This window comes from Aspergillus affinis (genome assembly GCF_023601865.1).
Source record: "Aspergillus affinis strain CMG 70 chromosome Unknown NODE_155_length_73532_cov_90_197332, whole genome shotgun sequence".
Taxonomy (NCBI): Eukaryota; Fungi; Ascomycota; class Eurotiomycetes; order Eurotiales; family Aspergillaceae; genus Aspergillus; species Aspergillus affinis.
The window spans coordinates 42,701-65,956 of record NW_026515936.1 but is presented as its reverse complement, the minus strand read 5'-3'; the positions used below and the strand labels follow the sequence as shown (position 1 = coordinate 65,956).

Sequence of the window (23,256 nt, the reverse complement as noted above, 5' to 3'; positions counted from 1 at the left end):
AGAGGGAGACATGAGGAGAAAAGAAGGACTTACTGCCATTACGTTGACGGCCTCCCCACTATCCAGGTTTATCCTGGGTACACGACCGACAGAAACATCGACTGGCATCCTAGTCATTGGATTCTATATCAACGAATCCCATGGATGTCCTTCCTACAACAGAACATGCAACAATGAGGTGCCAAGATCGATTGTTGATCGGCTGAATCTGGAAAAGACAACCGATCGAAACGTCGGTCGACAATTTGGTCATCGAAATTCAATAAGATTGTCGTAGAGTTCTATCTTAAAATAGACGATGACACAATAGATTAAATCTGGGGAACATACTTTCCCGCAGAGGCTTCAGAAATGCTTGTATGGTGTCCTGTTCCTTGCAGTGGATACTATCATTTCGATATTAATTCAAGGACATCGTTGAGCAATAAATTGAACCATGTTATCATCCATTTCATTGCCTCCCATTGAGCCACTAGACGACCTGGTCATCCTCGCCCTGAGTAGGCGAATTTTGAAGGCCTTTGTAGAGACAGGGGGCTAGGCGATTATCACGTCGATCCAGCTTCGCGTGGTGCTCCATCATCGCGACGAATCGTGCTTGGGCCCGGTGCTGGAGGTTATGAACTCGGGCGACTTCACGATGCTCCCTGGCAACTTGGCGGGTTTATTTGGTGATACGACGGTACCATGCTTCTGATCTCGGTTGGGGATTTGCGCTGTTAAAGATGGGAATGTGATTTCCGCGGCCTGGTATGCTGTTTCTGTCGAGAGCAACACCCCTTAATGCGCTCACCTCCCAGCCCTTTCTAGCAGGGTGTGCATTAACTGCACTTGCAATTCGTATCGGTTTGCAGGAGGCAAGACTTTGATCAACGTAATGGCCTGTTCGATGCTGTGATGAGCATGCCCGTTGATCGTGATGACGGCATCCACTCGGTTGCTGGCCGGTGTCAACTGGATTTGCGGAGTACTCGGGACTGCAGGGATTGCGCGAGCGTCTGCGGCGCTTTCTGGACTGGTCTCTTTTTGGGCGGCATCGTGTCGTTGGTTTAAAGAATGTCAAGCAAGCCCCCTTGATTCGCTATAATATGGGTACTCAAGGACGTCGGCAAGACCCCATCCTAAGAAAGGGCGGTTGAGCATGGTGTTGTGGTCCCTCCAGTTATACGCCCGTAATAGGCCTAGTCTTGCTGCCAACTGATCTGCGTCTAGGTCTCTATACTCCTGAACAGGAGGATGTCCCTGGATCCCACCGATCCGCTGCCGATACCTTCCCTCCTTCCCGCCCATTATGACTCCGTCCGGAGTAATCCATTGCGGTGGTCACCCACTCGTCGGAGGTCAGCATCTAAGTGCGCCGTCAAGATTATATTATTATGGCATCAAATGTTCATAATAATGATTTGTCCGGGATTCCTTGGAGGAAAAAACCACCAGGATTTGGTGGATCCATGGTGGGGTGACTGCGCCGGTGGACTCAGCAACGGCGGGAGCAGATGACGAATCATCAGTTTATCGACCAGAACCAGAAGATCTTTCGCAGAGACCATTCTGTTCGTCCAATATGCAATTCAAATGTAGGCTCGTAGCCTCCACATTTTCGAAATGTCGTCGATTCGACGTCCGTGAATTCAACCACAAGAAACTTTCTCAACGCAGAACTCTTCCCTTTCTCTCCGCCCAGCGCGTCTTCCCGGGCGTACCCCATCAGCCAAGATGTCTTCCAAGGTCGTTGAGCGCTAGAACCACTTCCTGCGTTCATCAAGAAACAGGGCGGGGTTTCACCATCTCTCTCGCAGATTCCTAATTTCCCCATCCATAGAAAGACGCAGTTCGTCAATCTCATGCAGTAAGGCAACCGAGACAGATTTCTGTATCAAGTGGGTAGGTACAAACCCTATAGCCGCCGATACAGGCACGTCGTCACATGAGAGGCTTCGACAGAAAGAGTGAAACGAGACGAATTTCTGTATCGAGCGGATAGGTTTCAACCCTATAACCGCCGTTACAAGCTCGCCAGATGAAGAACTGGGGAGATTTGACATATAACATAACCGAGTCCGACTTCTGTATCAAGCGGATAGGTGTAGATCCTATAACCGCTGATACAAGCCCGCCACATGAACAATGCCGGGAAGATTCGATAATAATCGGACCCTCTTGGAATGAAGTTACCGTGTTCAAGAAACGGACTCATTTTGGGCAAGCTTAAGGTAACCCCCCCCCCTCCCCCCCTCTGCCTTTGTATTCAAAATGCTTCATATGCTGGGGTTGCATCTAAATTCGGGACGAATTTCTTTCTCGATTTGAAGGAGGCCATTTCAGAACGAGGTCGATTATCATGCTCGATAATGGGAGGCAGAGGCCATGGAAAACATTGCGTCCGCCGGCCTTCAACAGTCGCAGTGTTCTTTTCATAAATAGAAGTCGCGGCTTATATGGCATCGAGAGGGAAGATACAGAATTCTTGAGCCGTAGACAAGCTACACCCCAATTTAAATAAAGTTCGCTGGTTTTGTCTCTGGCAATTCGATCTGAACAAGTCGATCGGACGAGAGAGGCCGGAAACGCCTTGCCCAGTTCATGAAACCGTAGTCTCTAAAATCCCCTATGGATAGAACGAAACTTGTCTGAACCGGATGCGGAGTTATTCTCCACGTCAATCATGTTGGCCAGGTATACGGTTTCGATCTTGCGAAGTACAATCAAAACAGCAGCAAGAGCATTTGCAGCACATGCGATGCGGGATGTTGAGAGATATTCTCCCGCTGGCGAGTCATCCAAATCCAGGTCGGACTGGATGGAGTGCGATATGCACTCTTAGTCTCGATCTCGTGGTCTATGGAGATCCACTTTCCTGTTGTTGATAAAGGGAACAGGCCAACCGATCGGATCCTGGACCGATTGGATATGGAGTATTTCTTTGGATATTGTGGTAGATTCCATCATACCTTGGATCCCGAATATCTCGCTCACAAGAAGGATAATAGGATGGATAGAGGACAGCCGCCGGGGATAGGCAGGGTAGGAGGGCAGAACGTGCAGAAGAAACACTAAGGGCAGATCATTGAATATGATTAACATGATGATAACTTTGAGAGGTGGAGCATGTAGTAAGTGGAAGCCCGAGTTAAGTCAATGAACAACAGACATGGAGTAAGTGAGCATATTCGTAGCTTACTTCTTGTCCATCCACTGGTGGCAGGATGTTCATCATCGGTAGGTGCAGGGTCACTTGACCATCTACTAAAAGCAGCCGGCGGCAGCATAATATGAAATCTGTTCACTGTCAAGTGAAACACTGCCATGTATGCCGTTTATACCGCGCTTCGTTTCGATGACTTCTGACATTGACGTCGAAGTGTCGGAAGAACGTACGATCTTTATGCCATGCATACTTTGCGTAGTAGGGGTATCTCACGAGCCGCCACGTGTGATCCGAACGGCATAATAACTGGGGTCCATTCTGATCACCTGCTGCACAATCGAATGATACATGCACCTTAACCATCCGATATCGTCACAAGTATCCATATTACATTGAGTCGCAGTAGGATGCAACATCGATGAATATTGCGTGAATGTTTATCGCATCAACAGTCACACGGGCAGTAGAACCGCCTAGAGAAGACGTCATCCACAACTTGATACAAGAATAAAACCCAGGTCGACATGGACCCGGTGAGTCTTTTGGTCTTGTAGTCGAAAGAAGCAGCAACTATAGGCAGTTGTGTTGTGCTGATTGAGGGAACAACATCGGACAAGCATCGCATGCTGCCTTAAAACCCTTCGCGGGCCTCTCGGGTCTAGGTAGGATCGGAAACCTTTCTGAGTTTGGGCTCATTGGAGCATGAGCTTGAGGGATAGTTGAATGAGCTTCGATGATGTAGACATGCTGGAGATACGACAGAGCTTGGGCAAAGCCATCTTTCACCGGCGATTCACCTCACCTTGTAAGTTTGCCATATCTGTAAGATGGCTTAGGCTCTAGAATCCTGTCACTTAGACATGCTGTTGGTATATCAAAGTGTCTGAAGCTGGATCCGCAGCCAAAACGTTGCCGGAAACGCGTATTGAACAAACGCATCCAACAGAGACCATTGCGACAGGTGACAATGGTAGTAGCCACCTGCAAAATATCGCGAAGGATCTCTCGTATGACCCGGACAATACTGGGATGAGACTGGTTATGACCCGGGTCGGTTATCATAACCAGGTAGAAAACGGCGCAGAGCTTGTTCCTGTTTGGCCGTCCTTGTCTTTCTTCTCCATAGCCAGCATCAATGTGGCTGCCGATGGTTTATGGCACTGAAACTCCCAGAACATTCGCTCGAAAAAGCCTCGGAAATTGGCTTGCTCTCCTGCAGCGAAGATAAATCCAGGAGATGACGACCCCAAGCATCGACAGCACTACTAGCCTCTCATTGCGACTTTGACCAAGCTCTATTGACACATGATTGAATACCACGCTTAAGCCATACGTCATCTGGCCAGTAGCGAAGCTCGGACCGAATCTTTCGAGCAAAAGCTCAACTCCAAAAGCTTCGTTGGGAGTCCAAGGCCGCACTTCTATCGCTGAACCTGTCATATCTAGATTTCCAAGAAGATACCGGACCAGCCGCGAATGAAGCTGTAGTGGAGAAGCTTCTGGAGGACCGCGATAAAAAGCAGTAGAAGATCACAATCATGGACCGCGATATCAAGATACGATCACAAATTGAGAAGTTGACGAAGTTTCTCAAGACTGCTCTGGCGGTGGAGAGGGTTTGTTGCGCAGAACTACTCCTTCCCCTATCACCTGAATGTCTTCCAGCACCATGCCTACAACAGGATTGGTGTATATATGGGCCTTGGCTTCATCTTTGTTCATTGTAACTGATCAATGACACTGATCCGGTCGTGAAAGCTACTGTCAGTACTCAACCATATGCAGCACTCGTGTGGTGCGAAGAGTGACCTGTAAAAGCAAACAGCGGAGGCGAGTCGGTGGCCAGAGGTAGCTAGCGACGACGCTTACTAACCACAGGTTAGAAATTGCGATACATAGTGATGAAAATCACAGGACCTACCGGCCACGCTGGGAGGCAGGGGTGTGAATGTCCTGCTCTTCTTCGTTACTCTCGTGTCCATACTGTCCAAGGTTGTCAGCATTGTCGCCCTGCACACCGCGGTCGCAATCGGAGTCAGGGAGGACGATGGGGTTTTCAGCGGTCGACTGAGTAATGGGGAGAGTCGGGCAGATGGTGGTAGCTCTGTAGGACAGAGAGAGCGTGTTCGATCGAAGAACCAGCGGATCCTTAATTCTGTCCCTAAGTCACTCTGCCATTTTCTGCAAGCCCTGACTGACCTCGAAAGCTTTCAACCAGTGGCGTCACACAAAATGCAGATATGCTGGAGGGTTTTGACCACACTGGGGACCTCCAGATGTATTGGCAAATTTCTGACTTATTGCAACGCATCAGAGTTGTTGGCACGGCGCAAGGGCTTATTTTTGATAGTATAAGCCCGAGGTATATGAGATGCGTCTTCCAGTATAGTCATTCATCCTTGAAATCCACGCATCTTGTTTGGCAGAGGACATTATTACAACCCATCGGAGTTGTTGGCACAGAGCATGGACTTAACTTTGATGACATTAAGCCTGATTTTCCGGGATGCACCGTTCAAGAAATGTTCGTACTGGTCGTCGGTAATGGTGAACTTGCAACCATTTGTCGTGCCCCGTCCTTCGTATCCACGCTTTTCACGAGACAAAGGAATATCCTTAAAGGATGGTTCTCGTGCTGAAAATACCAACTCAATGGATAACAGTGCCCGGCCATGGAGCCTGAAAGGGGAAGGTGATGAGCATCTTTTTGACCTTTGACCCCCCAGCTATCACCTTGTGATTGAACCAGGCCATATGCCTAGGCCCGAAGTTGGCTAAAATAAGCGTAGGCAGATCATTTGACCGTTGGTGTTCCGATAGCCGGAATTTGTCGATAAACCGCATTGAGCGGACGTTTGAACAAGCTCGAAAGTGGTGAAAATCAAGTTCATCCTTCGTCGAAAAGTGGAAGATAGACCACCGAGAATTCAAAATGGATACATATGAAAAGCTCGCAGATCGAATACTTTGATGCTTGCCGCTGCCATATCATTTCTCGAACGCATTTTCACCTGCCGAATGGCTTCTGCAGCGGCCATTTTTGCCCATTGACTTTGTTCTTGTCGGTGCCAGAAAAGACGATCAAGTTTTCTGACAACAAGTGGATTATCGCATCTTGCTTTCCATATATCAAGCGCCCGGAACCGTGGTCTCCGATTTCTGTTCCCCTTGTGCAACGTCGACCAGATAATGCTCAGTAAGAGTAGATGCCTCACCAAAATACCTAAAGAAAGAACGAAAGAAAAGAAAAGGCCCTTTTTCAGCAGTTCTAAAAGAACCAGCATTTGAAAAAAGGAATACATAAATCACAGACAATAAATCCCAGCTTCATAAAATACTCGAGCCGAAAGGTCCGACTTAGCGAAGACTCGACTTGCCATCTCACTTTGAAAGGCTAATCACCGCTGACGAGCATGTATTGTCGCTAGATGGTTTTCAAATCAAGACGAGGGCCATAAATTATGATAGACATGACCCAAATCGAACATGAATCTTTCACATTAGACTGAGATGTGAAAAGAACAGATAACGCTCGGTCATTCTTCGAGCGGTCCTGAAATTATGCCAAGCACCGATCTTGAATGCTCGTCAGGATGAAAGCAAAAGAATACAGTGTGCTAATGTTAGAAGTCCTGGGAAAAGAAAATTAAAAAGAGAATAGAAAAGAAATTGGAAATCCTCTTCTCATGGGAAGAGATGAAGGCGTGCTTAGCTGTGAGCTGGGTATCCTTGTGATGAAAAGGAAAGAAGCAAGACCTTTGCAAAGAAGGACTACCATGAGATAGAATGAAATGATGATTAAACTTCCATAGTTATTGTGAGCTTCAACTGAGATTGAAGTCAACTAGCCAGAAGACCGACTAGTGGTGAAGTGCGGTGAGGTGAGAGATGAAGTCAGGAGAGAAGGTGCAGAGAACGATAGGAAGGCCATTAAATAGGGAGGAGAGCCCGTGAGCTGCTTCGTCACCGACCTTCACACAAAACCGGCTGCCACGAGGGTCAAACAACGGGAAATTCACGTAACGGCCTGTCACCGGATGGCCGACCCATGGAAGGGGAAGCCCGTTTACTATCAACTTCCGTGATGAAGGGGCCCCGTATTCATCGCCATGACAAATGCGATCGATAGTTTGTTCTTAGCGTGGGCCCGCAGTGACGAAAAGTCGGCCTGAGTCCGCTCAGCTCCACCGACATGGCCAATCAGGCCGCCCACGGAAATTGTGCCTGAGCGATCGACACGGTGAGCTCCAGTGAATCTGATCGGAAATGGGGAGGAAGAGGAGAAAAAATGTGATGGGTAAATCCATGCAGCTGGGGCTGATCGAATCTGCAGCTGAATCCTATCTCCACTGGGCGGGCTGAAGCTAAGGGAAAAAAAGGAACCATGCCCCTGGGATTTGCGGAGGATAAATGGAAGCTGCCGTCTCGCGTTCTGATTTCCTTTTTAATTTTTTCTTCCTGTCAGCCTGCTTCATACATTATTTATAATTCATACCTTAATATCCTATATATCGCCATGCATCTGCGATCCCTCCTACTCGGATCCGCTGTGGCCTCATCCACGTTGGCCTTCGGCATCAACGATTTCTCTTGCCGCAGCGAAAAACACCCAAACCCCGTCGTGCTGTTGCACGGCCTGGGCGCCACCTTCTACGAGGACCTGAACTTCCTGCAATACTGGCTACAAGCGCAGGGCTACTGCACCTTCGCCCAGACCTACGGCGACTACGATGGCTTCCCTTTCCTCGGCGGACTGAAAGCCATCGCGGAATCGGCGACCGAGATCGCAGACTACATCCACGAAGTCGCGGAAAAGACGGGCGCCGAGAAGATCGATCTGGTCGGCCACTCGGAGGGCGCGTTCCAGACGCTGTATGTGCCCAAGTTCGAGGAAGGGACGTCAGAGCTACTGGATAAGTTGGTAGCCATCGCGCCGCCGACCCGGGGGACGAATTTCGCCAATATCTATAACCTGGCGTATGCTTTCGGAAACGCCTCACGAGAGGCGGTCAGCGAGGTCTTGCATAAGGTGGGCTGTGCGGCCTGCGATGACCTGGGCCCCGACGGTGCGGCTATAGATAAGTTGAATGACGGCCAGCCGATCGTGCAGGCCGGCAACAAGTTGACGGTCATTGCGTCGAAGCTGGATGAGCTGGTGACGCCCCAATCCACCTCCTTTGTGCATGAATCTGGCGTCAACAATGTGTGGGTGCAAAACAAATGCAAGTTCGACCCCGTCGGCCATATCGGCGAGGCGTACGACCTGAATGTGTGGAACTTGGTTAAGAATGCGCTGGATGACACGCCGGATCGCAACTTTATTTGCGTCTTGGGATCCCCAGGGAAATAAATATATCAGGCTGAAGGCCGTTCCATTCTTTCTATCTCGTTATCTTTCGAACAGAATCAGTTGCATCTTGCATGGCGATCATATCATAATAATGTATAATTAAATTAATCAAGCCATTAATAGCCGTGGCATTTCCAATCATGTTAGTCAGTACATTATCGCTTTTCCTTGTCGACTAATGCTGCCTGAGACGTGCGCGGGGGTTGTTCATCTTGAACCAAATTGTGTCCGTCCCTGGCAGGAGAAGTGAAGATCAGCAACCTGAGTAAAGCAAGGGACTGAAACGCAAGGGGTATACACACCCCAGCTTCTTGTTAGGAAGAACCAGCGCCAAAATCACTACGGGGGCGGAGAAGGCGAGCGCTGCGATCGTAATGTAGCCCATCACGTCGGAATACTGCGCCCGGTCAGTCCTCGATCGACAAAGAATAGTTAATGAACTTACGGCCTGATTCACTGCACCCCGCTCCGTGGATCCCCACGGAGGCAATGTTCCCGTAATGGAATTATAGAGAGTATCAACTTTGTCTTCACTTACGCCCGAGCCCAGATGCAGTCGGAGTTGGTGGCGCAACTTCCCCGTGTAGATGGCCCCGGCGATCGCCGAGCCGATGCCATTGCCAAGGAACGATCCCAGCATCGTCAATGACGTAACCTGCGCTAGTTCCGCGTGGGACACCGAGATTTGTGCCGCGACCACAACGATGGTCTCGATGATACCGCTCCCTACGCCCTGGACTATCTGAACGACGAAGAGCTCCGCTGTAGAGCTGGCGTTGGTGCGCAGTCGGACCATGGCACCGTAGCCGACCATTCGGATCACCGCCCCGATCACCCCGATCCACTTGTACGAGCGCATGCGGTACATGAGCAGTCCAGTGCCCATGCCGACCAAGGCCTGCATCACGGCGTTGGTGTAGTTCAGAAACTGCGCGTCGCGCGGAGAAAAGTTGTGTGAGACCATCGACCAGATGTAGAGATATGTATGTGTGCTGCCAAAGCCGATGTTGTCGACGCAAGCCAGGGCCACCGACACAACGACAGAGAGGGTGCGGAAGTAGCGCACGGGAACCACCGGATGTCGCGCGAGATATTTCTCGTACGGATAAAGGCAGAGCAGCACCACACCACCGAGGGCGATCAGAACGTCCACCCAGGGGGTCTGCCAGCGACTGGTCGTGGTGGCCGCTAATGTGATTGGGATGAGCACCAACGTAAATCCACCACTGAGGAGGATGATACCACCCAGATCGATTCTCGAGCAGAAGTCATAGATATTTAATCCCTCGGTTAATATTAGACCCGAACGTTTGGCCCGCTGCTGGAACACTAGCAGAGTGATGATAATGAAGCTGGCGCAGAACGGCATGAGGATTGCGAACATGCCAATACCCCATCTCCAGCCGATTCCATTCACCACACTGTCGACGATGAAAGCCGAGATCCACGGGGTGATCAAAAATGGCACATAGAGAATGTTGTAAACGAATCCTCTCCAACGCATGGACGAGATGTCTGAGACAACGGTAGCATTGAGGATGGCCATCCCAGCCTGACCAATAGAGTAGAAGACGTAACCACCGGCGAAGGTGTTGAAGGATTTGGACGATGCGCAAAGTGTATACGAAATGATATAGCACGCGAGGGTAAAGATATACGCTTCTGCGCGACCAAGAACATCGGACACTTTGGCGATCGGGGGTTTACACACGGCGGAGATGATGCTGGCCGCCGTGTTCAGAGTAGCCAGCATGGAAAGATGGTCGAAATCCGAAGTCGCAAAATTGCGATATGTCCCGACGGTGGATGTGTCCAGCTCACTGCGAGGTCGTGGTTAGAAAGTTGACGTCCACATAATGCACCAAACTCACTAGATGGTCATGATCATTGCCAGCCTGATGAAAGCGAAGAGAAAAATATCATCAGCAGGTCTACCACTAAACGGTGACAAGAAGCACATACCCCGCGTACAGCAAATAGCGTCCTTTGCGACCTCCTACCGCTTCGACGGCTTCAATCTTGGCAGCACCGGTGGCAGGTACCGCCGAGACAGACTCTTGAACGTTGACTTCATAGTCTGGATGTTTCTCGTCATAAATGGATGACGGATGGGGACTGGCGATGCTTTCGTTCTCCTGCGACGGGCGAAAGCACCTCAGCCATGCACTCAGCATTCTGACCCTAGTGTCGGCAAAAAGCGACCTTTTCCCGACTAAAGCCCTAGAATTAGATACATGCGAGACCACGGAAATGATTGAGCTGGGAAAAAAAGGACCTGGATGGCAAGGAAATCAACACGAAGAACACACCTCGTATTGAGCTCTTTCTTGACGGTGCGGCAGGTCAGACCCAGTCATGGAGGGGATTGCCAAGATCGGGGGTTTAGTCAAATATCAACCGACAGAGAGAACGGGCCAAACGGTCATCCGGGGGAAAGTGGGCGTGATGAATGAAGAGTCGAAGCAGGGATTGCCAGTCAGTCGGATGTGATCGACGTAATGAGGAGACTGGCCGGATTGCCCCCTAACGCAAGCGTGAGGGGCTGCCAATCAGCCGACTGAACTCTTCCCTGGCGATGGTGTTCTTCGCACGCTAAGGCTGCCGATCAGTCCGGGATCGACGACAATGTCACCAACTTTCCATTGGGGTGACGAGAGACCGGAGGGATGAAGAAATCTCTGCATGTCTTTTTTTCTTTTCCCTACTTGCCCCTGGCCGATTGTCGAGTTTTTATGGTTACATCAACCAACTCATCGTGGGAATATGGAAGTGATCCACAACGGCCAAACTCACTTCCAAGCAAATGGCGGCGATTGTGAAGCGACAACCACCACGTCATTTAGGCTGGCAACGAGGCGATAGGCTGCTGCATTTGGCGATGGTACGAGAACACGAGCAATGAGAGAACGCGAGCAAGAAGAGCAGCAGCGGCGGAGCTGCTCAGATGATGCGGCGCTGACTAAGTTGGTTGCCTGTTGCGGCCTGATCGTATCTGCCGGCACGTGATGCCAACACGGTCGCGTTTCCCCAGGGGCACTATGGGGATGAGTCTAACGTATTTCACTACCGAGCGCCGCACCTCATCAAAAATCTACGCGTCGTCTTGCCTTCCTTGATTCAACTGCCCACCATGCCTCCAAAAGCGCGTCAAATTTCAAAAGATTCGAAATGGAAAGAAGGTAGGTCCCTAATAGCAGTTTCCGCTTTTTTTAAAAAAAAAGCAGAAATCTCTAGCATTCGTGAAGCAGCTCGCGTACAAATCACTATAATGCAGCATGGGATCGCACAGGAAGATATCTACAATTTTGACGAGACTGGCTTCGCTATGGGTCTAGTAGCTATTGCTCAAGTAGTTACTAGAGCTGATTTTTATGGAAAGGCATCTCTTGTACAGCCAGGCAATCGAGAATGGGTTACTTCGATTGAATGTATCAACTCTACTGGTTGGGCCCTTCCTCCATGTGTGATCTTTAAAGGGAAGGTCCATATAGAGGGTTGGTATCAAGATATTAAGCTCCCACGCGATAGTAGGATTGAAGTTAGTCCTAATGGATGGACTACTGATGAGATAGGCCTTCGCTGGCTTCAAAATCTCTTTATTCCTACTACTACTGGTCGTACAACTGGAAGATATCGTCTTCTTATTCTCGACGGCCATGGCAGCCATCTTACGCCTCAATTCGACCAGATATGCAGTAAGAATAATATTATTCCTATCTGTATGGCAGCTCATTCTTCCCACAAGCTTCAGCCTCTGGACGTGGGCTGCTTTGCGCCTTTAAAAAAAGCATACGGGAGTTTAGTGGAGAAGCAAGCACGCTTAGAAATCAATCATATTTATAAGCTTGGTTTCCTAGAGGCTTTTTTACAAGCTCGTGAACGCGCTTTTCAAATAGAGACTATTCGGAATAGCTTCGCAGGCGCTGGCCTGGTTCCATTCAATCCAGATAGGGTGCTCAGTCAGCTGAATATTCAACTAAAGACCCCTACACTACCGGGCAGTCGATCAACCAATGCAGCACCTAAGACACCGTACACTACGAGGCAGCTTGAAAAGTAGGCATCTACCGTGAAGCAGCTACTTAAAGCGCGTACACAGAGCCTTTCATCTTCGCTAGAGACGCGATTTGATAAGCTTATTAAAGGTCATGAATTACATCTTAATGAGCTTATTCTTACACGCGAAAAAATACATAAATTACGCGCTTCTCATGAAAAGCAGCTTCAAAAAGGAAAGCACCCTACTAGAAAGTTAGATATTACAGAGGGATCGGCTATTTAAGAGGGTCTAGAGCGATTTCAGCGCGAGAATGAGGTCCATGAAGCTCAAGATGCGCTTCCTATAGACCCAGCGTTTTCTGCAGTTAGGCTGCGCGTACGAGCGCCACCGCGCTGCAGTGATTGCCATAATCTAGGACATAGACGATTGCAATGTCCTAATCGAGTTCCTAATTGACTTTTAGACAGAAACGCAATTGTTTAATTGATAAAGGCTCTATAGTATTTAGCCCATGGGCAGGAATTGGCGGGAGGTGCGGCGCTCGGGAGTGAAATACGTTAACTAACTAGTTATATGTTCATACTCGAAATGAAGGAAGGTCTTGATTCAATCTAACTACGCGATAAAGAAGCCGATATCTATGCAATTTCAGGGGCTTCTTGATCAGTATAAAATGAGAGGAATTGTATGATTCTGATCATACGATTCAATGTGGATCGTGTTGAATAATCGGTCCGGTCAAGCAAGGCGATGATGTAATCGCGTTTAGTCATCTCCCGCGGCCACAGGGATAGAGTCGTTTACGCCTCCCTGCTCGACTGTCGGGACAAATTGACAACGACAAGGTGACTCCACGCGGAAAGGGCCAGAAACGAAATCGTCTTCACCCACCAGATAGATTCCCAAATCCAGCACGGGGGAAATGAGCTCGCACGCGTGAGAAAAGAAAAAACCTTACTACAATTGCAGAAACGACTTGCCGACGAGCAACGGGGTTGCAAAATTTCCGCCAGACTCTTCTTCCTCCCATAACACATGTGCCAGACGATTCCCCCAATCTACTTCTACAGGCGCCGGAAGGTTCGGGACATCATGCGACTAGGAAAATAAAGCGCTCACGCTCGGAATCGATGGAGTTGGAAATAACCAGGGACGATGGTGCATGGGTTCAATACTGCGATTCGGGGAGATCGCTCCCTGTAACTACAATCTACGAGGGAACCAGCCGCAAGGAATTCACGGCGTTCAAGCGCAAGCTAGCCGAGCATTTCTCATCGGACTCGCTATTTTTCCAGTACGACCCGTACAAGGTCCGGGAAGCGCTGCGGCACGTGTCCCAAAGTCTTGCCGACCGCTGGATGATACACTCGCAAGGGACGGGCGATGTCTGGCGGCAGTTCCATTAATTTCTTGACCAGTAGCTGCCGACAACTCGGTATACACCCAACCACGCGGAGTCGCTGTATCAACACCCCCAACAGCGCGAGAACCAATCCGTTCACCATTTCATGCGCCACCTCAGCGGCTTGGAGGCAGTGATGCCACATCTCTTTGACGAAGCCGAGCGATCTATGAAGTTGTGGGAAGGCGTTCTGCCGGAAACCTGTCAGAATTCAGAGTTACATCCCAACGAAGACTCGTTCCATGCCTTGGTCGCCTCCTTGGAGAAGGCAGAGGCTTCGCTGCCCGAGAGAGTCCGGGCACTGGGGGCGCTATCCCCCCGAGAGGGCATCCTACCAGAAGGAAGTCGAAAAGATGACGCAGGTGAACATTCCTCAATAATGAAAAGTTGTTAGGGTATAAGGAGGATCTGTTCTTGACTAAAGGATTCTTCTTGATACGGTTATTCCTTCCTAGGGCCCTCCATTTACTGTGAAAATTTCTCTTTCTCTGCCATCTGCCGGACAGTTGGTGTTTCTCGGTACATTATCCTATCATTCCTGTATCATAGATAGATTTTCGGGGTGTTGTTCTATATAGATATTTCTTATCATCATTTGGCTGTTATATCTTGACTCCCCGGTCTCATGCGTGCACTCCATATGCCGCGATAAGAGCGCGATAAGAGCGCAATGTGTCCATCCCTGCAATAATGCAAGAGACTGAATTGTGACAGGCCTCGGGCAAATGAACCCAGAGATATGCAGGTGAGACGCGTGTGCCAATCAAGCGACTCCACCATGCTGATCCATCCCACTTGCACCCACCGATCTCGGTTCTGGGCATTCCAGCCTGCCATCCCATCCCTGATGGATTTTTTCACTTGACCTATCGGTCTTTGAACATTCCCAATCTGTTGCGTTCATTCGCGGTTGCAATCCGGTGTCTTGGACGGTGGCAATCATCTTGCATGCGAGCGAGTTCGTGCGACCGGGCTCCCATTCCTTGACTATTTCTGCGCGGGTGTCCCACTTTTCTTCCGACTGTCAATGACGGCATCTTGAGTGGGACATATGGAAGACTCAAAACAGGCAGCGTTCACCGATTGTCAGCGTGTCGTCTCTCCAGGGTTTGTGGTTTATTCCCCGCGACGACATGCGGTCCGGTCTATTGCGCTGGCGCTGATAGCGCTAGTGCTGTCGATATGGTGGCTGTTCCCCTCTCATATATTCGAGAGTCTTAGCGAGCCTGGAGAAGAATTCAACTGGAACCAGGTACGACTAAAATTCTAGCCTGCCAATCAGCTATTAATGGACCACAGATTACTCCGTCGCCGTCATTGCAATACCATGACTGCTTTGAGGGCTTTCGGTGCGCCCGTCTGGAAGTGCCGATGGACTACAATCGACCGGACGGGAAGGGCCGTCGCGTGGCAATTGCAGTTACACGCCTCCCAGCCAGAGTGCCGGTGACGGATCCTCGCTACGGGGGTCCGATCTTGATTAATCCCGGTATGGTTCTGCGTCACCACCGTCGTCTTCATTGTTGCTGACCAGGATAGGCGGTCCCGGTGGCTCCGGCGTGGCGCAGGTCCTACGCACTGGCCGAAACTTTCAAACCATCGTCGATGCAGGCGTTGATCCAACGGCAGAGCACGACCCAGAAAGTAGCCATTACCAATACTTCGACATCATCGGGTTCGACCCTCGTGGAGTGAACAACACTACGCCCGGGTTCGGCTGCTTTCCCAATCTCTTCTCGCAGAAGAATTGGGAACTACAGGCCGAGGCAGAAGGCATGTTGAGCAGCTCCAGCGATGCATTTGTGCGTAACTGGCAGCGCACGCTCGCTCTGAACACGGGGTGCTCTGCGAGGCTGTCTGCAGTGCCGGAGAACGAGCAAGAAGCGCTAGGAGAGCATGTAAATACCCCTCCGGTCGCTCGCGATATGCTTGAAATCATCGAGCGACACGCCGAGTGGCGGGAAATGCAAGGCCAGGCGGAACAGGTTCGAAGCGACCGTCTATATGGATCTGATGGGGAACAAACTATCGCAAGGCGCACAAAATGGAATCGCGGTCATGAGAAACTACTCTACTGGGGACGCTCTTACGGCACCATCTTGGGGTCCATCTTTGCGAAGATGTTCCCCGACCGCATTGGGCGAGCCGTACTTGACGGTGTCGTTGATATTGATAAATACTACTCGAACAAAGGGCACAACTCCATCATCGATGCAGATCAAATCTTCAATCAATTCGCACGTTATTGCGCTACCGCGGGCGCAGAGCGTTGTCCGTTTTATCGCGAGGGTGGAGAGGCAGCAATCAAACAGGCATATCGCACGTTGGAAGACAAGCTTTACAATGCCTCTATCCCCGTTCCTGCATCGGACACGCGAGGACCAGAAATCATCACGTGGACGGACTTGAAGCTGTCTCTTCGCATCGCCATGTATCAACCCCTGGTCGGATTCCCGCTACTAGCACGACACGCGAAGTCACTCTCGGACGGAGACGGGACTGAGGTCGCCGATTTCAAACAGAAAAGCCGTCAACCCTCTTGTCCGTCCCCGCAGTGTCTTTTTGACGGACCGTGGTCGATCTCCTGCCAGCCCTCCGGGACGAACGAAGCCTATGCGAGCGCGGCAGTCCTCTGCACAGACGCGGAGTATCTGCAGGCAATGGACGAAGAGGGGTTCCTGCAAGACTGGGAAAGACTTCGAGAAGACAGCACCATGCTTGGGGACTACTGGGCCCACATCGGGCTGGGATGCATCGGATGGAACGTGAAAGCCAAATGGAAGGTGCCAGGTCGGTGACCCCGGGTTTTCATCACGAACAGGACTAATGAAATCGCAGGGCCCTACTCTGCGAATCTTTCACACCCACTGCTGTTCGTCAGCAACCTGCTTGACCCGGTCACACCGCTGCGAAGGTAATGCCCCACTCGGATGAGACAAGAATCCTGCTCACGTCAATCAGCGCGGAAAATATGGTCCAGAAATTCCCCGGCTCGGTTTTGCTCCGACAGGACTCGGAGGGCGTACGTAACCCTAATTCTTAATCTCGTCCAGTTTGATACACTCTATGTTAACCAACAACAGCATTCCACCCTCTCGGCGCCCTCCCTGTGCGTCAATAAAGCGATCCGCAAATACTTCCAAACCGGCGAGTTGCCCCAGCCAGACACTGTCTGTCAGGGTGATCTGGTTCCTTTACTCGGTGCACCACACCAAATTCACGATATGACGGTGGAAGATCAGGAACTGTGGAATGCGATTCTCGACGATGCCCGTCACGTCCAGAGTCAGAGGACACCCCTCTAGTGGAGATGCCCAGACAGGTATCCCGGTTGGGGCCTGAGGCTGCACTGCTTATCGATAAGAGTGAGGGGTAAACTCCTCATCCCCATTCTTGTACAGAGTACCCCTAGCTCCATGAAATATACCCATATCCCCCCATATTGAGTTCTTTCTTGCTGCTTCTCAAGTCATTGCAATGACTGCAGAGGTACTACTTCATCCTCCAATATCCGAGAAAATCTGCGGACAACGCGTTCCGGTATTCTGCCCCGGGCCAGCCCCCTTCACACAGAAGTACGAAGTAGGATCCACCCCCTGACAGCTCGTAGCCTCGTATACTATATGGATTCCTATCCCCACCGGGCCAAGAGAAAGTGAGACTGTTGGTCAAGCAACCCTATCACGTGCCGTCATCGAAGTACATAAACAGTGGATTGCCCCAGGGGTCCGGTCAGAAGTTTTGAACTCATGTGCCTCCCATACATATTTATCGGGTCCTAGTTAGCTGCCCAGAAGAGAGACCATCAATTGACATCATGACCGACCCATCTCCCCTCACAGGCGCCTGCCTCTGTGGGAACATCACCTATCGCATCGATCTCCCTACCGATCAGCCTACTCCTCAGGTCTACACCCCCTCCCTGTCTGCTAGCTTACCTTCCCACATCAATTAACCACGAACCACCCCATCCTCACCCCCATACTCAACCCCCCCTCTAACCAAGAAATAACAGGTGATCCTCTGCCACTGCATCAGCTGCAAACGCTACACCGGCTCCGGCTTCTCCTCGAACATCGTGATCCCCCTGTCCGCGCTGCACTTCCTCACCGGCACCCCAAAGCTCTACATGAGCGAGTCCGCCGTCAACGGGCTCATCCGGCGCCAGTTCTGCGGAGACTGCGGATCCCCATTGACCTCGGAGCCGAAGGAAGCGGAGGGGAAATCGATTGTCGTTAAGTCAGGCACGCTGGATGAGGAATCGAGGGAGAGGTGTGCGGGCCTGGCGGTGGAGATTTGGTATCATCGGAAAGACAAGTGGGTGGACCTGGTTGGGGGGGAGGGGGTGGTGAAGATTAGTGGGAGTACGACTTGAGTTTTTTTAGCGGTGGGATGGGGAGTTTGGGTGTGTTTGATGGGTGATGTTTATGGTTATAGGCAGGAGTGGTTGAGTTGATTGTTAGAGTTGGCTGGTTGGAATATGCCGGTATTTGGGCGTGTGGATAGATTGGGTGGGCGGGTGAGTGGATGATGGATTATTCTTAGAATTATGTATTGTGGAGTAGACCGGAAACATGCAGCTCCAACCATGCAACTAGACTCCGTGAATCCACTGGATGCTGTCCAACCCATTGCCAAAAAGTGGCGGATCATTGGATGCCCGCAGCCTCGGGCCAGCAGAAAACCGGCAATGCCAGAAGTTTACCCCGCGCTGATCAGATAAGAAATGATTAATCTGCCTGGCCTACTTAACCACCTGGATTCCCGGGTTCTCTCGTCTCAAAGTACCCCAACCATTTCATCACCAAGTACCTGATACCCTAGTCATATCATTCTCGGCACAATGGCGCCCCCAACCGCCACCGAAACCGCCTCCGTGACCCTCCAAGCCCGCCAATCCACCCAAGAAGCGAGTTCCCAAAACGCAAAAGTGAAAATGGGAATGCCCAAACCCCCCGTCTTCGACGATAAGCTCAAGGAACGAGAATACCTCAAAGGCCGCCTCGCCGCTGCATTCCGAATCTTCGGCAAGAACGGATACGACGAGGGTATGCCCCCCTGCTTCTCCAATCTCCCTCCGCATTAGGTAGACATATCTAACTAACCACCGGAACTCGAACTCCACAGGCGTCGCCGGCCACATCACCCTCCGCGATCCCGTCGACCCGACAACCTTCTGGGTGAACCCGTTCGGCGTCGCCTTCTCGCAGATCAAAGCCTCCGATCTCATCCAGGTGAACCACGCGGGGGAAGTCATTGACGGAGGACCCGTGCGGATGCTCAACGCTGCGGCGTTCATGATCCATGCGGCCATCCACGCAGCCAGACCAGATGTCTTGTGTGCGGCGCATAGTCACAGTCTGTATGGACGGGCGTTTTGCTCGCTCGGTAGACCGCTGGATATTATTACGCAGGATGCGTGTGCTTTTTACGATGTATGTATCGTGCCTTTCTTTGCTTTCCCTTGCCCTGCTGTACCCCATTATAGTCCTAGTCCACCGCCATGCCCCTTCTGCAGGCCACTGGTTCAAGAAAGAAAGAAAAAACTCGCTAACAAAAACATCCAGGACCACGTCGTCTACAAACAATTCAACGGCATCGTCCTCGCGGAAGAAGAAGGCCGCAACATCGCTACCGCCCTCGGCGACAAGAAAGCCGCGCTATTACAAAACCACGGACTCTTGACCGTGGGTCGATCGGTCGAAGAAACGGTGTTTTGGTTCGTGAGTCTTGAGAAATGCTGCCATGCGCAATTGCTGGCCGATGCGGCAGCTGCTGGACGCGGTGGTGCGACGGTAAAGATCGATGATGCCGACGCTGCGTTTACGTATAAGACGGTGGGAACGCATGGGGCGGGGTGGTTCAGTGCGAAGCCGTTGTTTGATGTTGTGCATGAGGAGACGGGGGGAAAGTATTTGGAGTAGAGGAGGGGGTGTGCTTTGTGTGGCGTTTGGTGTTGGTACATTCTAATCCTAGTTCAGTTCTGCTCAGCCATCTTCATATACACTTGTTCGCTTTTCCCTGGAAAGGGGTACGTCATACATATAACTCATCGCGCAATCGATTGTTTTTTTTGCATTCACGATCAAGCCTATTCAACATTATACGTTTGGTCCATTTGTAATCATCTACTTTGTCGACTCGAGGAGGGCTGGAGAGAGACTAGAAAAGAAAGACCATGTGAAGATAGCACAGCAAAGATGTGATATTCGGTGATATCGATATTCAAATCCAGAATACATCCCATAATACTTGAATGTCCCAAATTATAAATACCATGCAAACGCCACCCATGAAATCCCTAATTACTGGTAAACCCCATAAAAACATGCCATATACAAATTACTCCACAACCTCAAACCTCACCCCCTTCTCCACCGCAAAAACATCCCTCCAATCCTCAAACAACTTCCTCAACTCTTGCACATACTTGCCATGCACCTCGTCAATATACTTCTCATCCGGCTCCCACCGCTGCTGCTTAACCTCAATCGGCTTCCCCACAACCACATTCAGCGGCACCTTCTTCGGACAAAAGATGGCAAACCTGCCCGTCGAAAACGCCACCTTATGACCCACCACGGTCTCCCAAATCCCAGCGATCGTCTTCAAAACCCACGACCCCCCATTCACATCCGTGCGATCAAACAAGTCATTCTCCCCAAACCCCATAACCGGCACAAGCTCCGCACCCGTCTGTACCGCGACACGCACGAACCCCTTCCGGATCTTCACGACAATGTCCATGCTCCCTGGTCTTGCGAGGTTGTATTCTCGACTCCCGCCCACCGTGATGGTGATGGCGCGACCCATACCTCGATCATCGTGGCCACCTTTCGTGAGATGTCGGATACACGACGACCGCGAGACGCCGCTTAGTCCAGTGGAGAGGAGCCATTCGCGGAGAATCGGGGTGAAGAAGAAGGAATCTTTCATGAGGAGGGTGTTCGTGAGGCCCGGGAAGAGTTGTGCGAACCCGACCCCGTCGCCTGCTAGGGCGCCTGCGGCGCCGCGGAAGGCGATTCCGTGAGGGTGGTAGCCGAAGATGTAGCGCTTGTGAGGGGGCAGGGGAGTGCTGCGGTAGAGGGTGAGCGGGAAGTAGGAGGAGTAGGCGCGCCAGAGCCAGGAGGTGCGGAGGGATTCGTTGCGGAAGGGCAGTGTGCCGGTGGTGTGGGATTTGGCGACGAATTTGATGTACATGATGTAGAGGAGGACGGCGAGGCGGAGACGCGGGACAAGGAGGAGGGAGTAGCCTAGGAGAGGCATCCAGAACCAGGCGTTGCAGAGGGACGTGACGAGAAGGGTTTGGCTGGCGTCTTGGAGGAGGGATCTATTAGATTATTAATATCTGTTGCTGCAAGGAGGAGAGACAGAGAGGGAAAGGTGAAGTATGACATACCGAGATGTGGACTTGCCCTCCGTCTTGGGCTCCTGGGCCGTCTGAAGCGTCATGCCCAAACGGTTCTTCACCTCGTACAGCTTGCACTTGGGATCCTCGACCTTGATCTCCGGCATGGCCATAGACATCTTCTCCGGGTTGTGGGCAATCTCCACGATCTTATCGGCTGCCGCAATGCGACCTTCCTTGACATGGCAGAGCTTGGACAGCTCGACGGACTTCTCCTTGTAGGTCTTATTGTTCATGACCTTCAACAACGCCTCACTGAGCTCGGGCGCACTAATGTTAGGAGCCCGACTCTTGTTGCCGTATACCCCGATGCCGATCCACTCGGCGCGGGCGGCATTCTCGTAGCAGTCCTGCCACGCGGGGAGAATGACATGAGGGACGCCATTTCTGCAACGGTCAGTTGCTTGCGTTCAAATATAAAGCAAGAACAGGTCAAACTTACTGAATCGCCTCGTACCATGAATTCGCACCGCCATGGTGAACCGAGCAGACAATCTGCCCCGTCTCCAGCATAGCCATCGGCTCGACCTCGAACCACGGCGCGATGCGAACACTCCCCTCCTGCGTCTCTCTCTTCAGCGGCTCAATCGACCGACTATACACATCATCCACGTCATGCGGATGCTTCGGCAGCTTCCAAAGAATCTGAACTTTTTCGCCCTTCCACCCCTCCAGGAACATTTTCAGTCCCGCAGCGATGTTCTTGGCCACATTGGGGTCCGGCGCATACAGAGTCCCCAGATTGACCAGCACAGTAGGTGCTTGGTTCAGCCAGCCCGCTAGCTCTGGGTCCTGTTGCTGCACTGAGGCCGTAGGAAGGAGAATGGGTCCGCAGGGAAGAATATTCTCTGGGACATCCATCGGCCAGTCCAGCTCCTTCAGGGCGGGCGTGAGATGAAAGCGGTCGGGTCGCCAGGCATCGGCGAAGGGGAATCGACCGTGAATCTTGTGTCTGATTCTCCAATCCCGGATCTCCCGACGGCGACCACTGCCGTGGTACATTTTGGCGGTTTTGATACCCGCCAGGGCATTGAATGGGATCAGATGCCAGGGGAGCGGATACGGGAAGCCAGTTCCCGGACTTGACAGCAATTAGCACTAACACGCGAGGATCGAATATTACAAGAGGGGAAAGAAAAGACATACAGAGGGTATTTCCACAACGGCGACGAATTAGGCTGCAGGCCCAGAACAATATGAGTGAGAGAAGTGGTGTTGATGAGAATCGCCGTGTAGCCAGCGTTAAAAGCAGCGTCACGACCCTGGAGAAAGAAGAAATCTGCCGCGATGACAGACGGCTGCACGTCTTTGATGATCTCGACGCAGCTCTCGTAGATATCGACATACTCGCCCTCGGTCCAGCCCCATATGTCCTCGCAGAGGGACTGGAAACCGAGCACGGCGCCGTGATATCCAGGGGGATGGAACGCGCCTCTCTTCCCAGTCCGGATGAACACATCTGTATTGGACGGCCCTCGGACGGTGTGGAAGTGAATGCGCGATCTGTACGATTCGTCGTACGCAGGGGACTTGTCCCTCAGGAGCTTCTCAACGCGACGTTCCAGCGCCGGGAATGAGGCGATGTGAACGTCAATGTTGCCGCGGACGAGCAGCTCGTGCGTGATTGCCAGAATGATGTTGGTTTGGCCATGTTCGCTGTTGGCCATAAACAGCACCTTGGTGTGCTGCTGGTCGGCCATTCTGAAGGAGAGACGAAAAGTATAATACGAATGTAAAGGCAAAGACTCGAGTCAATAGCCTACGCCGCAGAGCAGTCACGACAGAATATACCCCAATAACGCAGCGGGGACGCAGAGACAGCTGTCGAGGAATACGGGACTATCGCCAATAAATATAAGACATGTCGCATGTGTACTGACAGGGCGCTGACACAATATGCAGACAAGTCGAAGCCCCTGAACCACCCCAAAATCACTCAACTGGAAGG

The 23,256-nt window shown here is 51.3% G+C and overlaps 5 protein-coding genes across 5 annotated transcripts; 3 read left to right on the top strand and 2 right to left on the bottom strand.

The window, feature by feature from the left end:
* Positions 1-7,664: 7,664 nt before the first annotated feature.
* KD926_002560 (esterase/lipase family protein) lies at positions 7,665-8,498 on the top strand (the record flags this gene model as incomplete). Its single annotated transcript, XM_053094251.1, has 1 exon — positions 7,665-8,498. One exon carries the CDS (start codon positions 7,665-7,667, stop codon positions 8,496-8,498), a length of 834 nt encoding a protein of 277 aa, XP_052950976.1.
* Positions 8,499-8,653: 155 nt separating this feature from the next.
* KD926_002559 (uncharacterized protein) lies at positions 8,654-10,672 on the bottom strand (the record flags this gene model as incomplete). The annotated part of the gene is made up of 5 exons (XM_053094250.1): positions 8,654-8,732; positions 8,801-8,895; positions 8,944-10,318; positions 10,370-10,393; positions 10,461-10,672. 5 exons carry the CDS (start codon positions 10,670-10,672, stop codon positions 8,654-8,656), a joined length of 1,785 nt encoding a protein of 594 aa, XP_052950975.1.
* A 2,956-nt stretch (positions 10,673-13,628) lies between these two features.
* On the top strand, positions 13,629-17,205 carry KD926_002558 (putative proteinase; the record flags this gene model as incomplete). The annotated part of the gene is made up of 8 exons (XM_053094249.1): positions 13,629-13,808; positions 13,920-14,262; positions 14,974-15,152; positions 15,200-15,389; positions 15,440-16,690; positions 16,739-16,814; positions 16,862-16,922; positions 16,984-17,205. The coding sequence occupies 8 exons, from the start codon at positions 13,629-13,631 to the stop codon at positions 17,203-17,205; spliced, it is 2,502 nt and encodes an 833-aa protein (XP_052950974.1).
* Positions 17,206-17,717: 512 nt separating this feature from the next.
* On the top strand, positions 17,718-19,824 carry KD926_002557 (class II aldolase/adducin domain protein; the record flags this gene model as incomplete). Its single annotated transcript, XM_053094247.1, has 5 exons — positions 17,718-17,807; positions 17,916-18,217; positions 18,725-18,948; positions 19,028-19,335; positions 19,468-19,824. 5 exons carry the CDS (start codon positions 17,718-17,720, stop codon positions 19,822-19,824), a joined length of 1,281 nt encoding a protein of 426 aa, XP_052950973.1.
* A 418-nt stretch (positions 19,825-20,242) lies between these two features.
* KD926_002556 (Diacylglycerol acyltransferase family) lies at positions 20,243-23,008 on the bottom strand (the record flags this gene model as incomplete). The annotated part of the gene is made up of 4 exons (XM_053094246.1): positions 20,243-21,230; positions 21,300-21,695; positions 21,751-22,389; positions 22,455-23,008. The coding sequence occupies 4 exons, from the start codon at positions 23,006-23,008 to the stop codon at positions 20,243-20,245; spliced, it is 2,577 nt and encodes an 858-aa protein (XP_052950972.1).
* Between the last annotated feature and the right edge of the window lie 248 nt (positions 23,009-23,256).